Source organism: Prionailurus bengalensis, chromosome D3, assembly GCF_016509475.1.
Source record: "Prionailurus bengalensis isolate Pbe53 chromosome D3, Fcat_Pben_1.1_paternal_pri, whole genome shotgun sequence".
NCBI lineage: Eukaryota > Metazoa > Chordata > Mammalia > Carnivora > Felidae > Prionailurus > Prionailurus bengalensis.
In genome coordinates this window covers 8,509,838-8,522,422 of record NC_057356.1, presented here as the reverse complement: position 1 = coordinate 8,522,422, position 12,585 = coordinate 8,509,838, and the positions used below count along the sequence as shown (strand labels likewise).

General features: G+C 40.3%; 2 protein-coding genes across 3 annotated transcripts in view; one reads left to right on the top strand and one right to left on the bottom strand.

Annotated features, from left to right (window-relative positions):
- The window catches only part of PPTC7 (protein phosphatase targeting COQ7), a 37,349-nt gene extending 27,815 nt beyond the window's left edge, over nt 1-9,534 (top strand). The window contains exons 4-6 of one of the 2 annotated variants that reach the window (XR_006293865.1): nt 2,522-2,645; nt 3,757-3,845; nt 4,306-4,410. Coding sequence is in view for 1 of the 2 variants with exons in the window: in XM_043557562.1 (XP_043413497.1) it covers nt 2,522-2,645; nt 4,306-4,435; nt 5,592-5,650 (313 nt within the window). In the remaining variant the exon portion in view is untranslated. Of the gene's footprint in view, nt 1-2,521; nt 2,646-3,756; nt 3,846-4,305; nt 4,436-5,591 lie in introns of those variants that run through there. The other variant, XM_043557562.1, reaches the window with a different exon arrangement.
- RAD9B (RAD9 checkpoint clamp component B) overlaps nt 8,317-12,585 on the bottom strand; it is a 31,852-nt gene continuing 27,583 nt past the window's right edge. Inside the window, exon 11 of the mRNA XM_043557557.1 lies at nt 8,317-11,552. Coding sequence (XP_043413492.1) covers nt 11,424-11,552 — 129 coding nt within the window. The 3' untranslated portion in view covers nt 8,317-11,423. The remainder of the gene's footprint in view (nt 11,553-12,585) is intronic.

Sequence of the window (12,585 nt, the reverse complement as noted above, 5' to 3'; positions counted from 1 at the left end):
GCCTGCCAGCGAGGTGGAGGTTGCTTCCCCCTGGAGCCCACAGACAGCTTGCTAGCATGTGACTTCAGCTCGTGTTTCAGTGCAGTCAAAAGTTTCCAGCAGCACAGTATGTTCAATCAAAACGGGCAAAACTGCAGCTGGCGGAACACCAAGCTCATGGGTGGGAGTGTTGGGAGAAGAGGACAAACCGTCCAATGGTAGCGAGTCTCGCACAGGCAGGATAGCAAAGGACACTCCTGGGGAAGAAAAACCTCAGCAGAAAATAGAGCTTCACTGCCAACCTGGTCATTAATCTAAACTTCTAGAATCTGATTCGTTTCCAAAGTCTGAGCAACTGTGAAGTGTCTTGCATTGTTTCTCTTTATTCCACAGAAGAAATCGACCTGGTTTCCACCAGTTTTACAGTCTTTTTTCCTCCTGCTGAATGACATTTCTTTTGTTACTTGGTTCCTCATATCTATAAAGTATAATTTTTCCTTAATTTACAGGTTTCCTTTAGTTTCCTTTTGGTTTGCTGTCTTTACAAAATATTTGTGATATAAATGTGTAAGTGAAATGTGTAAGCCAAAGCCCATCACAGAACTTTGAAATGTGCTACTTCTTTTCCTCAGTCAGGAGTAGATGAACCAGAAATTTTCTCACTGCACTTTGTATAAATCCCCAGCAGGCGTGGGTGGGTGGGTGGGTTTTTATGTTTTCTCTTCACATATTTTATAACATATCAGTTAACACAAACAAGTTTTGGGATTTTTCTGTCAAGCTCAGGGTACTTGGTTCTGGCTTCTCCTTTCTGGATCAGTGTGTAAATTTTTTTCTTTGCATTTGTTCCCTAATTACAGGTTAAGGCAGATTATTAGATATTTCACCTTTCCTTCACCTTGGAGGCTTGGATTCAGTGAAGCTGGCCTTTGGAGATGGCTGAGAACCAGCCTTTGGGAGAGGGCCATTGACTCTTTGAGTATATGATCTTTTCTCCCCACCTGAGATCCACCCCCCCCCCACTCCACTTCTTGTATCTGTTTTCATCAGGTGTTATCACAGAAAAACAAACAAAAAACCACTCCCATCTATCTTTTTTAAAGTTGCATACAAAAAGATGTAGTGAAAAATCTACCTCCTATCCCATCCCCCAGCAATACGTTCTCTCTCCTCAGCCACTGTTGTCTGTTCTTTGTGTCCTTCCAGATTTATTCTCTGCATATGGAAGCGTCTGTGTTTATGAATCTACCCCCCCCTACACACACACACACACATGCACACAATGTCTGTACATTCCTCTCTTCATTAACAATGTGTTAAACAGTTTTTCCCAATTTGGAGGGTTACTTTGTTTCTTCACTTATTAGATATTTCTTGAAGACCTACTTTGCACCAGGCATACTAATAATTAAATACTTAGGTGATGACAGGGTGCCTGGATGGCTTAGTCGGTTAAGTGTCTGACTTCAGCTCAGGTCATGATCTTGTGTTTGTGAGTTTGAGCCCCGTGTCAGGCTCTGTGCTGACAGCTCAGAGCCTGGATGGAGCCTGCTTCGGATTCTGTGTCTCCCTCTCTCTCTGCCCCTCCCCCGCTTGCATTCATTCTCATTCTCTCTCTCTCTCTCTCTCTCTCTCTCTCTCTCTCTCTCTCTCTCAACAATAAATAAACATTAAAAAAAAAAAACTTACATGATGAGCACTCTTTAAGCCCTGGAGACATACAGTCCCTACTCTGCCTTACTAGTCCATACTAATACTAATCTAGTAGTAATACTAGTGATTACTGGCACTATAGTGAGAAATACCATTGTAGGTATTTCATGTGAATTAATTCTTACAGGATATGCATGCTCTCTTCCATGGTGCTCTCTTGTTACACTATTATGGCAGCCTCCTGAGAGCCAGAGTCAAGCCTGCAGGGAAACTGATGAGTAGAAAATGAATAAGAGAGGATGGAATTTGGCTCTAAAGAATTAGGAAATAAAGACTCATTTCTACTAGGCTTTTAGAGGCATGTTAGTTCTGACTCAGAAAAGAACCCTTCCTCCTTTTAAGCCATATGTGACTAATCATCAAACTCAGTCTTACTTGGTAGTTTCAGTTAAGCTTTTGAAACATTTATATCAGATTTTTCAATTAATTTTTTTCAAGGTTAGGAATTTCAGAACTGGGTTTTTTTTTTAATGTTTTTTATTCTTTTTTGAGAGAGAGAGGGAGAGCGAGCCAGCACGAGCGGGGGAGGGGCAGAGAGAGAGGGAGACACAGAATCCAAAGCAGGCTCCAGGCTCTGAGCTGTCAGCACAGAGCCCGACGCGGGGCTCGAACTTGTGAACCGTGAGATCATGACCTGAGCTGAAGTCCGACATTTAACCTACTGAGCCACCAGGCGCCCTGTGACTGGGTTTTTTTTTTTTTTTATTCTGTTATTATAAATTAGTTTTTCTTATAGCCTCATTACAATATAACATAGTGCCTGTTGGAAACTTTCACCATATCTCTGAAGGCCTCTTGTAACTTTGCCCCTACCCTGTCCTTGTCACAGCCCGGATGCTGCTGATAGCACATCTTTTGATGTCCAGTTAGGAGACATTATCCTGACGGCAACAGATGGACTTTTTGACAACATGCCTGATTATATGATCCTTCAGGAGCTAAAAAAGTTAAAGGTAATTAACTCAAAGGTTAGTTCGTGGAAGGAGAGGCCCTCTCTGGGCAGCTAAGTTTTATTGGTACAATTGTATTATCTCTTTTTGTAGGAAAGGACTCTTGTAAATTTAGGAAAGAAATAATAGTTCTGGTCTTTCAAGCAATTGTAAATGGAAATAGTCACAATTGGAGCACTTGAGAAAAAAAGAGGTTTCCCACCTACACCTTTTAGTAGAGTGGTAAAGGTTAAAAAAAAAAAAAAAAAAAAGAGTGGTAAAGGTAGGAAAGTCCAGATGAGACATTTCTTGTATTTTTAATTGTATTTTAATGGTGCTGGTTCCTGGTTGTCTTTTTCTCCTTTTATTTCTTAACAGACTCAGCAGGTGTTGAGGTCGGGAAAGACAAGAAATCACCACACTAGAGCCAGCCAGGCCAAGGGCAACAGGCAGCTAGGGGCCTTGATGTCATCTGAGCTGTCCCAGTAACTAAAAGTTCAGACTTGGCCCATATAGAGAGTGGAAGGAAGTGAAAACCAGTTTTTCCATATTTTCCTGGCTTTGTAAAAGTACTAACTCTGGGGAAAATTAGCCTTTTCCTAGGTCCTTACCAGTAAGCAGTTATGACTTAAAGTAAGTTGCTGAACTTTTTTTAAGCAATATTTTCCTCACCTTTAAAATGGGGTGTGGGGTACCATGGTCTTAGTTAATCCTCACCACAATGCTATTATAATTTATAGACTAAGACCATGTATATGAGGTCCTTAGTGTCATGCCCCATCTGTGGGATACAGTAAAGGTCAGGTGCTTATATGGAGCTGGCCCTGTGCTCTGTGTGGTGACAGAGTGGTAAGCAGAAATGACACATTCCTTGCATATGGAGCTGACATTCTAGTGGAGAAAGATAATACAAAGAAAGAAATATATAATAAATGTTGGTGGCTTAGAAAGAAACTAAGCAGGGTGAAGGAACAGAGAATAAAGCAAGCTGCTGTTTTAGAAAGATTGGCCGGGGAAGGCCTCTTTGAGGAAGCGACATTGAAGCAGAAGCCTGTTATTTATTTATACTAAAACTATTCCGAGTCTTAGCATGTTAGAGCTAAAGTGGACCTTGTTTCCCATCCCCATTTTACAGATGAGGAGGTTGAAGCAGCAAGGATAAGGGTATGGATCAAGATCACACAGCTAAACAAGAATCTTTCATCATGATATAAAATTCTGAAGGTATTTTCAATAGGACACCTGGCAGCTCTCACTTGGAGAGCAAACTGTGTGGTTGGCCAGGGTCGCATTCCTAAGCAAGGACACTTTTGAGGTCCTCCCTGAAGTGCTATCAAAATCCACCTTTTCAGTCCTGTCCAGATTTAGCAAGAATACCTTAAGAATTCCAAATGGGAAAAAAAGCAGAAACGGAAATCCAACCTTCAGGGCCCAAGGCCACCTGAGCAAAGAATGACATCTGACTGACATCTTGTGCAGGCAGCACTGGTGGCCTTGTTCATTTTACTGAAGGTGTAATGTTTTAATGTCTTCTCTAACTAGAGTAAAAACTGAAATGCTGGAAACTGTGGCTAGATAAATGTTACTGTCTCAAAAAGTGGTATTTACAAAAAGTGTATGTACTTGTGTGCAGAAATCCTATGAGGCATTGTGTAAAAATAACTCCCTCATCCTTTCGTCTTAGAATTCAAATTATGAGAGTATACAACAGACGGCAAGAAGCATTGCTGAGCAAGCCCATGAGCTGGCCTATGACCCAAATTATATGTCACCTTTTGCACAGTTTGCATGTGACAATGGATTGAATGTGAGAGGTAAGCATTCCTTAGGAAGGTCATAGGGACTAACTGGGGACATAGTAGGATGGGAGCATTCTGGGCTGTGCGGTGAGGTAAACTAGAGCACTGGGGTGAGACCGGTAAGATATCCTCTTCAGTTGGGAGCCCGTGGCTTTGAGCCTGGTCAGCAGGCCCTAGCACTGAAGGACAAGAGCAAGTACCTGTCATCGTGTCTTCCCCACAGAGGATGCCCTCCAGAACTGAACTCCATTGGCTGTAGAGGCAGGCGGAACCTGAAGCCCTTTATTGCCACCACTGCACTGCTTGGACCTGAGCCCAAAAGGCCTCTAAGTCTGCCTAGAGGCCCTGGACATTCCTAACAGCTTAACATTCTGCCCTTCACGGGTCTGACATTTCACTTCTCCCTTCCTCTGGCCTTGTGGGACTCGTTGATGATATTTGCCTGCCAGATTACCACAGCAGGTTTTGAAGAGGAAAGCAATGTTAAACTGCCCTTGCCTCAAGAGTCCTTCTATCTGCTGAACGATATGTAACTTCGGGAACAGGCCAGCAGCTCAGTCTTAGAGCTGGGGTGACATGTTGTGCTGTCGTATCAGAACTTGTGGAGTTGGTCAGTGTCTTGCTGGTACAATATTGTGACATGTAAAGCATTTCTTAGCCCTCCAGGAAGTATTAAAATAGAAAAAAGCACATGCCATAGCTGTTTGGCAGATTAGAATACAAGACTATTCCTAGTTTCAAAACATTAGATATGTTTGTCCAAATTAGGATTGTGAGTAAAAGCCTGTAACTTTCTCATCAGGCAGAATTTATCCCAACCAGATTTGTCTAGTTTACTGCGATTGCTGTAGACAGAGGATGTGGTAGCCATTTTAATAGAGCTCCTGTGGTAAAGAAGCAGCGAAGGTTTTTTTTAAACCTCAGTTAAACTACATGTCTTTTTTTTTTTAACTATTTCTCTTTATCAGATATTTTCCATATCAAATACTTTTCTACTAGAGCATGTTGACACATCAAACCTGCCTTACTTGCAAACTTTTATCTCCTAGTACCTTCTGAGGCTTACATTTTTAATTGACTTTTCCTTTTAAGATCTCTGAATACATTTTCATTTTCATTTTCATTTTCATTTTCATTTTCATTTTCATTTTCATTTTCATTTTCATTTTAGGTGGAAAGCCAGATGACATCACCGTCCTTCTTTCAATAGTGGCTGAGTATACAGACTGACCCGCCTAGGTGTCAACTCCGGCCTTTCCTTTCATCTTCCCAAGTTCTCCCCTGCCACATGTGCTGATCCTGCTGGCGGGACCGTGTTTCTTTGCCACTGATCTCGATGGCCGGTGATGTAAGCCTTTGCCTGTCTTTTTGAGACCCGGTTGAGATCTTTGTGGAGAACCACTACTGTCGTTTGTTCGCTAGCTCATTATCTGCCAGCAACTTTGAAGAGAATCAAGATTTGAAGATAGGCCTTCACTTCCTACTGTCCTTTCTCCGATGGGATGGAGGTTTTCAAGGCCAAAATGGCTATTGCGTTTCCAAAATGGCTTAGGCATTGAAAATGATGATGTTGGTAACGTGCATTCAAAATTACAGTGTGTAAAAGGGATTTTTAAAGTCTAACACAAATTGTATGTTATGGTACATCTACTAGAAACATACATTATCATCAAAAGAAACGTTACACACGTACTATACAGTCTTTGTTATGATGATTGGGTGTGGCTTTATGTTTTCATTATAAACTCCTCTTTTTCAGGGGCTTATAATTCTGCTCTAAAACACTGCTCTGGATTATGAAGTCTTTATCCCAGGAGCTTTTTTGTTACAAATTGGAAGAAAACTTCAGTTTAGTTCTATGGATGCAAATGTTCTGTGGTTTTTAAAAGATGCCTAATTGTACTCCTGTAAGGAAAGTTTCGGCAGTTTATTGAGTGGTCCAAATCATAGGCTGGTGGCCTGATCTGCAGGAGGGGTGAGGGAGACTCCCTACCAACATTTTTCAATGGAAATATTATTCAATATTGTAAACTCCTCAAAGCCTAGAAATTTAATGTTGTGGATGAAGTTCCTCCCAGCTGTCAGATACGATGCCCCTGTGTGGGAGTCCCTGGGCCACAGGCCTCACAGTGGACAGCTGTAACTTTGAATTTTGTTGGCTTTTACAGTTGTGCTACTCCTGGTCTCCCTGTCAGACCTGTCATTAGTAGCCTTGCTCTCCGTAGAGCGTGCACCACATTTGGGGAGTCTGTGTGGAAAGAGCACCTTGGGCGATGGCAACAGCACAAGAGTCCACAGGGAAAACTCCTGGTGATGATCTGACATTTGCATTTGCCCTACACAGAAATTTAGGGGTTTCTGAATCAAGCTTAATGTTTACAGATTCCGAATAGCCATCTTGCAGTGTATAGTTTCCTTATAAAACTACCCCGCATTCAGTTTTCCCTTTATCTGCAAGCCCAGACTTATTTTTAAGGTTTGTGTACAAGTTGACTGCTGTAAAGATATATATTTTTGGGTCAGTTTTTTTTCCTTCATTAACTTGGTGGTAGAAAAAAAAAATATATATATATATATATATATATATATATATATATATATATATACACACACACACACACACTTAGAAATTCTTAAATTAAAGCCATGTTTTATATATAAGTCAGGTAACATTGGTGTATAGATGAGAATGCAATTAAACCTGATGAGAATCTACTGGAGGAGAATACAGAAAGTCTCTTTCTCTAAAGGAGATACTTATTCCCTGGTTTATTGCATTAAAACTTATGTTTGAGGTTACCTCAACTTGTTTTAAAAGATTTTGTTTTGTGAATTTGTACTGTATATTTGAGTAACTGTCAAGCTTTTGTTTTATTTAAAATTGTTTAACATGTACCATGTACATGTCATTACTATATTTCAATGCATCATGCTTGTAACAGGCATTTCATTTATAATAAGAATGAGTTATTCATTTGTAAGCCGTTCAGTAATTTATCTACTATTCCTAAATTGGCATAATGTTAGATATCTATTTTGAATCACCTTTAATTACATGTCAGAATGCCTTAACTACCCTAACTTGACAAAACAGAATTCTTTGGTAGAGGAGATAGGGGACGGGGCAGGGGGATGGAGGGGAGACTGTTGAAATAATGAGTAGCCATCGTGCTTTGATAAAACACAGAAGCGTGAGTGGCAAGTGGTGGGGTATTTATTTTGCACAAACTGTTTGCAGTCTCTGTGTATTTAAAAAGTAAAGAAAGTTGCATCCAGAAGGGTTTTGTTGGAAAGAATACATTTATACTTGGACTGACAATTTCAGTTCTTTTGTTTGGGTTTTTAATTATTTCTGGTCAGAGGTATGTAGCCTTATGATCTGGATATATTTTGCATTAATTTTCCAATGCCTACATTTAATTCCTTGTAAGAGCAGTTCTGTTCAAGTCACTGGCTTTCCTCTGCTCTCATTTAACCCTTCAAACACAATCTTTATAAAGCTAGATTGGTGGTGTTTTACACAACACATTTATTTAATCAACTTACTTTTTTTGAGAAATGACTGTTAGAAACCGACATCGTTTGTGTCAGTGATGTTGAAAGTAGCAGGACAAGAATTGAGTTTCACAGTGGAACTGACTTTGGACCTGGCCTGTAGATTAGCGACACAGTATTTTCTCTATTTTCTTTTGCCCTGTCCTTTGTGTGTTGAGCACTTCATTTTGTGACTGGGGGTTGGGGGGAGTGGTCAGTTGAAGTGCTGCTTAACAGGGAACTCTCCTTCCACTCCCAGCAGTCAGAGGCTCTGCTGGATCCATACTGGAATTTTCCAGGTCACAGAACCCAAGTCTCTGGGGGGTGTGACTGAGATATACTACTTGGTGGGTCTGATTTTGAACTTGATGTGTGTGTTAGTTGTATTTTAAATCAAGCAGTATAAACACACACACACACACACACACACACACACATTTGCCTCATCCAATGGACTTTTATAACAAAAGAGAATTTGGATTTCTAATTTACAAATGGCAAATTATTTATCCCTCTCTGGATGCACCAAAGACCAGTAAAGTTTATAGCTTTTCCATCTATATTTATAAAGCAATACTGTATTATAAAAATCAATATTTTTATCACATGCTTGAAATTTTTATTTTATTCTGTTTTAAAATGTGCACTCTAAACATATCAGAACCTTATTTCTTCCTGTGAACTTAAGCTGCCTGCGCACAAAAAAATTTACTGAATGGATAATGCAGTAGAATCCATAGGCTCTTCAAAACTGAAAGAAGAAATGGGGGTGGGGGAAACAAGTTATTTGTCCTGAATTACTGTCCTGGCTTGATGTGGTTGATAGGTACTAAATCACAAAAGAATCCATTCCAGGTATGCATGTCTGGGGGGGCGGGCTGTGTCTAGATTAGAAACTAGATTTTAAGCTTTGCGTGATAGGAGTGTGTCCTCTCCTGTCAGCTGCATTTGTTCTGGATAGAACAGTAGCCTTCAGTACCACCTTCAGTAGCACCAACCCACCACCTTGAGTAACGAGGCAGGAGTTGTTGGGATTCACTGAGTCGGTTTTGAGCATTTTGGAGATTGTAAACAAGATTGGCTAGAACTGTAAATGTTTGTCCTCTGGAATAAGTTCATGGTTCCTTGTCACCTTATACCAGCTATCTTTGGTAGAAGCTACAGCATCCAATTTCCCTGGAAACTATCACATTTTGCAGTGAAAAAATTTTACAATATGAAAAACAAAGCAAAATCTACTTATAAAATTGAAAATGTGAAGCAGAAAAGGATTTGGATTCTATTTGCTAAAAAAAAATTCTTTGCAAAATTGAACTTCTCAAACTAAACATCAACAGTGTCCATGGCAAAATTTTAACTGTTAGCAGGTAGTTTGTGGCAAAGATGGCTAAATAATGAAGCAAATTTGAATTTGTGTATACTAATGAGCTGCTTTTTTCTGTTGAGACTATCATTGTTTGTCTTACCCAAGAGGCAATGACCTGAATTGGATGTCTGAAATATAACTTATGCAGGAATAGTTCTGTAAATACATTTAAATAAACTGTAAAGATATTTAATAAATATAGTATTTATACTAATCTGCGTTAACTCCTCTTAATTTGAACCTTAACTACATAAGACACCAGCCCTTGGCATTTTGTGGGTCTCTGTCAAGTCCTCATTTCCAAGGCTCTTAGTCATGCCAGCAGTACTCCTTACTTTGTAGCTATCATTTTCTGTCTTTTACTAGTTTATCCCACTTAGCTCTTTTTCACCAGCTGGTTTACTACATCAGTTTAGCTGCCTCAAAAATTCATCAAAATGGACTGATAATTGAATGTAAAATATAGATGTTTTCCCAACTGAGAAGGCTTTTGCATCTTCCAAAAATGGTATGGAATGAAGCCACAAAAAAATCTGGTGTCATTTAAACTTAGCATTCTGTATGCAAATTATAAACCCAAATTACATACAATTTAATAGTGTGACTATCTCTTCCAGACTTGTGCTGCATCCAGGCAATTATTGGTGAGGGTGCCTTCACAACGTGCACCCCTCTGCCCATTTCAGCGAGCGAACCAGAAACTTCATCCTCTGCAAGGAGACCTCCAGTTACTCTTGGGTACACCTGCTCTCTTTGTAGTCATCCGCAATCATTAGGAATTTGTGAAATTTCAGTGTTAATCATCAGTGTAAGCATAAGATATGTAAATCTTTAGCCTACAGTGTGAAAGGACTTGAAATTATGTGGGCATTGCCAATTTCCACAAAAAGCTTGGTGAAAGCCCATTTTCATTCACTGAGGAACATTTTGGGATGAACTTGAGTTTTTATTAGGTTATTGTGGGTAGCTCTGACTCATTGACTAAGCTACAAGAGCCAAATTCATTCTGATTTTAGTTAGAACTCTGTTCACAGTTCTAAAGTTTACTAATTCACTCTGCCACCTTTGTGTATGAAATCCTCACAAAACGTACAACTGCTTGCCAGTTAAACATTTCCTTGTGATGTGTTGGTTCACAAAGACTCCACAGTAAGATGTTACAGAAGTCAAGAGTTTGTCAGGTTATAATGGACTCTAAACAGGTTTGGGGGAGGGAGAGGCAGGCGTAAAATTACATAACAATGGTTTTGTGCCAGATTTTTTAGTCTGTTTGTTCAGGTAGGAAGCTGATTCTCAGACGGACAAAGAACAGAGACATTTGTAATCTACCTCATTTTACTCCAAACCTAGGGTCCCTGGCAGTGGAGGCTGCTGATCTATGTCAGATAACAGAAATAATTTTTTGGCATCAGTTCCATTAGATTCTTTTCTGCATCACACTGCAAAATGTAAAAACCACATATGAAAATCAGAACAATTTAAGGCTACAAAATAAAATTTTACAATACCTAAAAAAACTCCAAAGTGAGGGGGGGTAGCTATTATTTTTATTCCAGACTTTTTTCTTCCAGAGATTGTTTTACTTAAAATCTTAAAGTATAAAAAGCAATGAACAAAAAAAGTCATGCATTATACGAGAAAAGATTGCATAACTTTTAACTGTCTGAAAGCACCCAAACTCAAATGTTTGCAATCAAATACAAAAGCTACCTACTAGTCACAAGACCACAGGCCATATTGACGCATTCCAAAGAGCTGCTGAAGAAAGTCTAAATACCTTTAAAAACTGGCAAAGAAAATGCTAAAAGCTCTAGTGTGAACGTGCACTGAATTGGAGAACTCGAATGGGCTTTTTCCCTGTACGGGAAAACTCTTCTGCCTCCCAAGTAGCATAACGGATTTAAAGTAAATATGTCCACTTAACAAGCAGCTATTTCTAGATATGGCTGTTATACCAGATGATGATGTTGAGAAAAGCAGAAACCCATCCCCCATTTCGAGGAAGGCCAAGACAATATCTTTATTGACTAAATGTGAAAACGTGTCTGAGGTTGCAAGTGAGCTAGCAAATGGGCTGAGGGCCAATTCAGCCATCATTAAGTGTTAGAATGTGGAAAAACTGCCATCATTCATGTCCTCTTCACTGTCACTTGCTGTTGCCAGACTGTCAAAACGGTGGTTGAAGCGTTCTTGCTGGTCAGAAGAAACTGCTCCAAAGAACATGCAAGAAAACTGGAGGGAAAGAAGTTACTCCACTGTTTATTCAAGTGAAAGTGCTCGTTAGATGCCCCAGGTACCAGCCCCTTTTCAGAAACCTGGCCAATATGGTCCCCTAACATTAACGGTGATGGTTCATGGAACACCCCAAACCTTCATGACTGGTCCAGCACATCCTAAAACAAAACCTTTCCCTGACTTCAAGGCACAGTTTGGGATAAGTGATGTGCTTCTGACTCTTCTAAGCCATTAAAAAAAAATTTTTTTTAAGTTTGTTTATTTTGAGAGACAGAGTGGAGGAGGGGCAGAGAGAGAGGGAGTGTAGAGCTCTGTCAGCACAGAGCCCAGTGTGGGGCTCAAATTCACGAACCATGAGACCTGAGCTGAAACCAAGAGTGGGACACTTAACCGACTGAGCCACCTAGGTGCCCCCTGCCTGAGCCATTAAAACTCACACCAAGGCAGTGGGAGACAAAGGGACCTTCTGCAGGCTACTTGACTAATTCATCTTCCCTTTCCCTCCTGCTTCAGCAGAGGCTACCACTCCCAGCTAAGGCCAATCCTTCCCTCCCTGTCTCTGCCTCCCAGGCCTCTCCTCTCTTGAATAGGAATATCACCACTGTAATCAAATGTCATTTATCTCTTTTTTTCTTAGTATTTATTTATTTTTGAGAGACAGAGCAAATGGGAGGGGCAGAGAGAGGGAGGCAGAGGATCTGAAGCAGGCTTTGCATTGACAGCAGAGAGCCTGATGCCAGGCTCCAACTCACCAACCGTGAGACCATGACCTGAGTTGAAGTCAGGCACCTAACCTACGGAGCCACCCAAGCGCCCCTCTCATCTTTAAAATATAAAATAGCTTTATCCCATTCCCCACTTCCAACCGTTGCCTGACCTCTGCTGTAGAGTTGTCTGCATTTACTGTCTCCATTTTCTCATTCTCCTATTCCTCAATCCTATCTGAAAAAGCTGCTGACCCCATCACTTCACAAACTGTTCTTGTGGTCACCCCAAATCACCACATCCTTGTCAATGACCATTTGGGGTC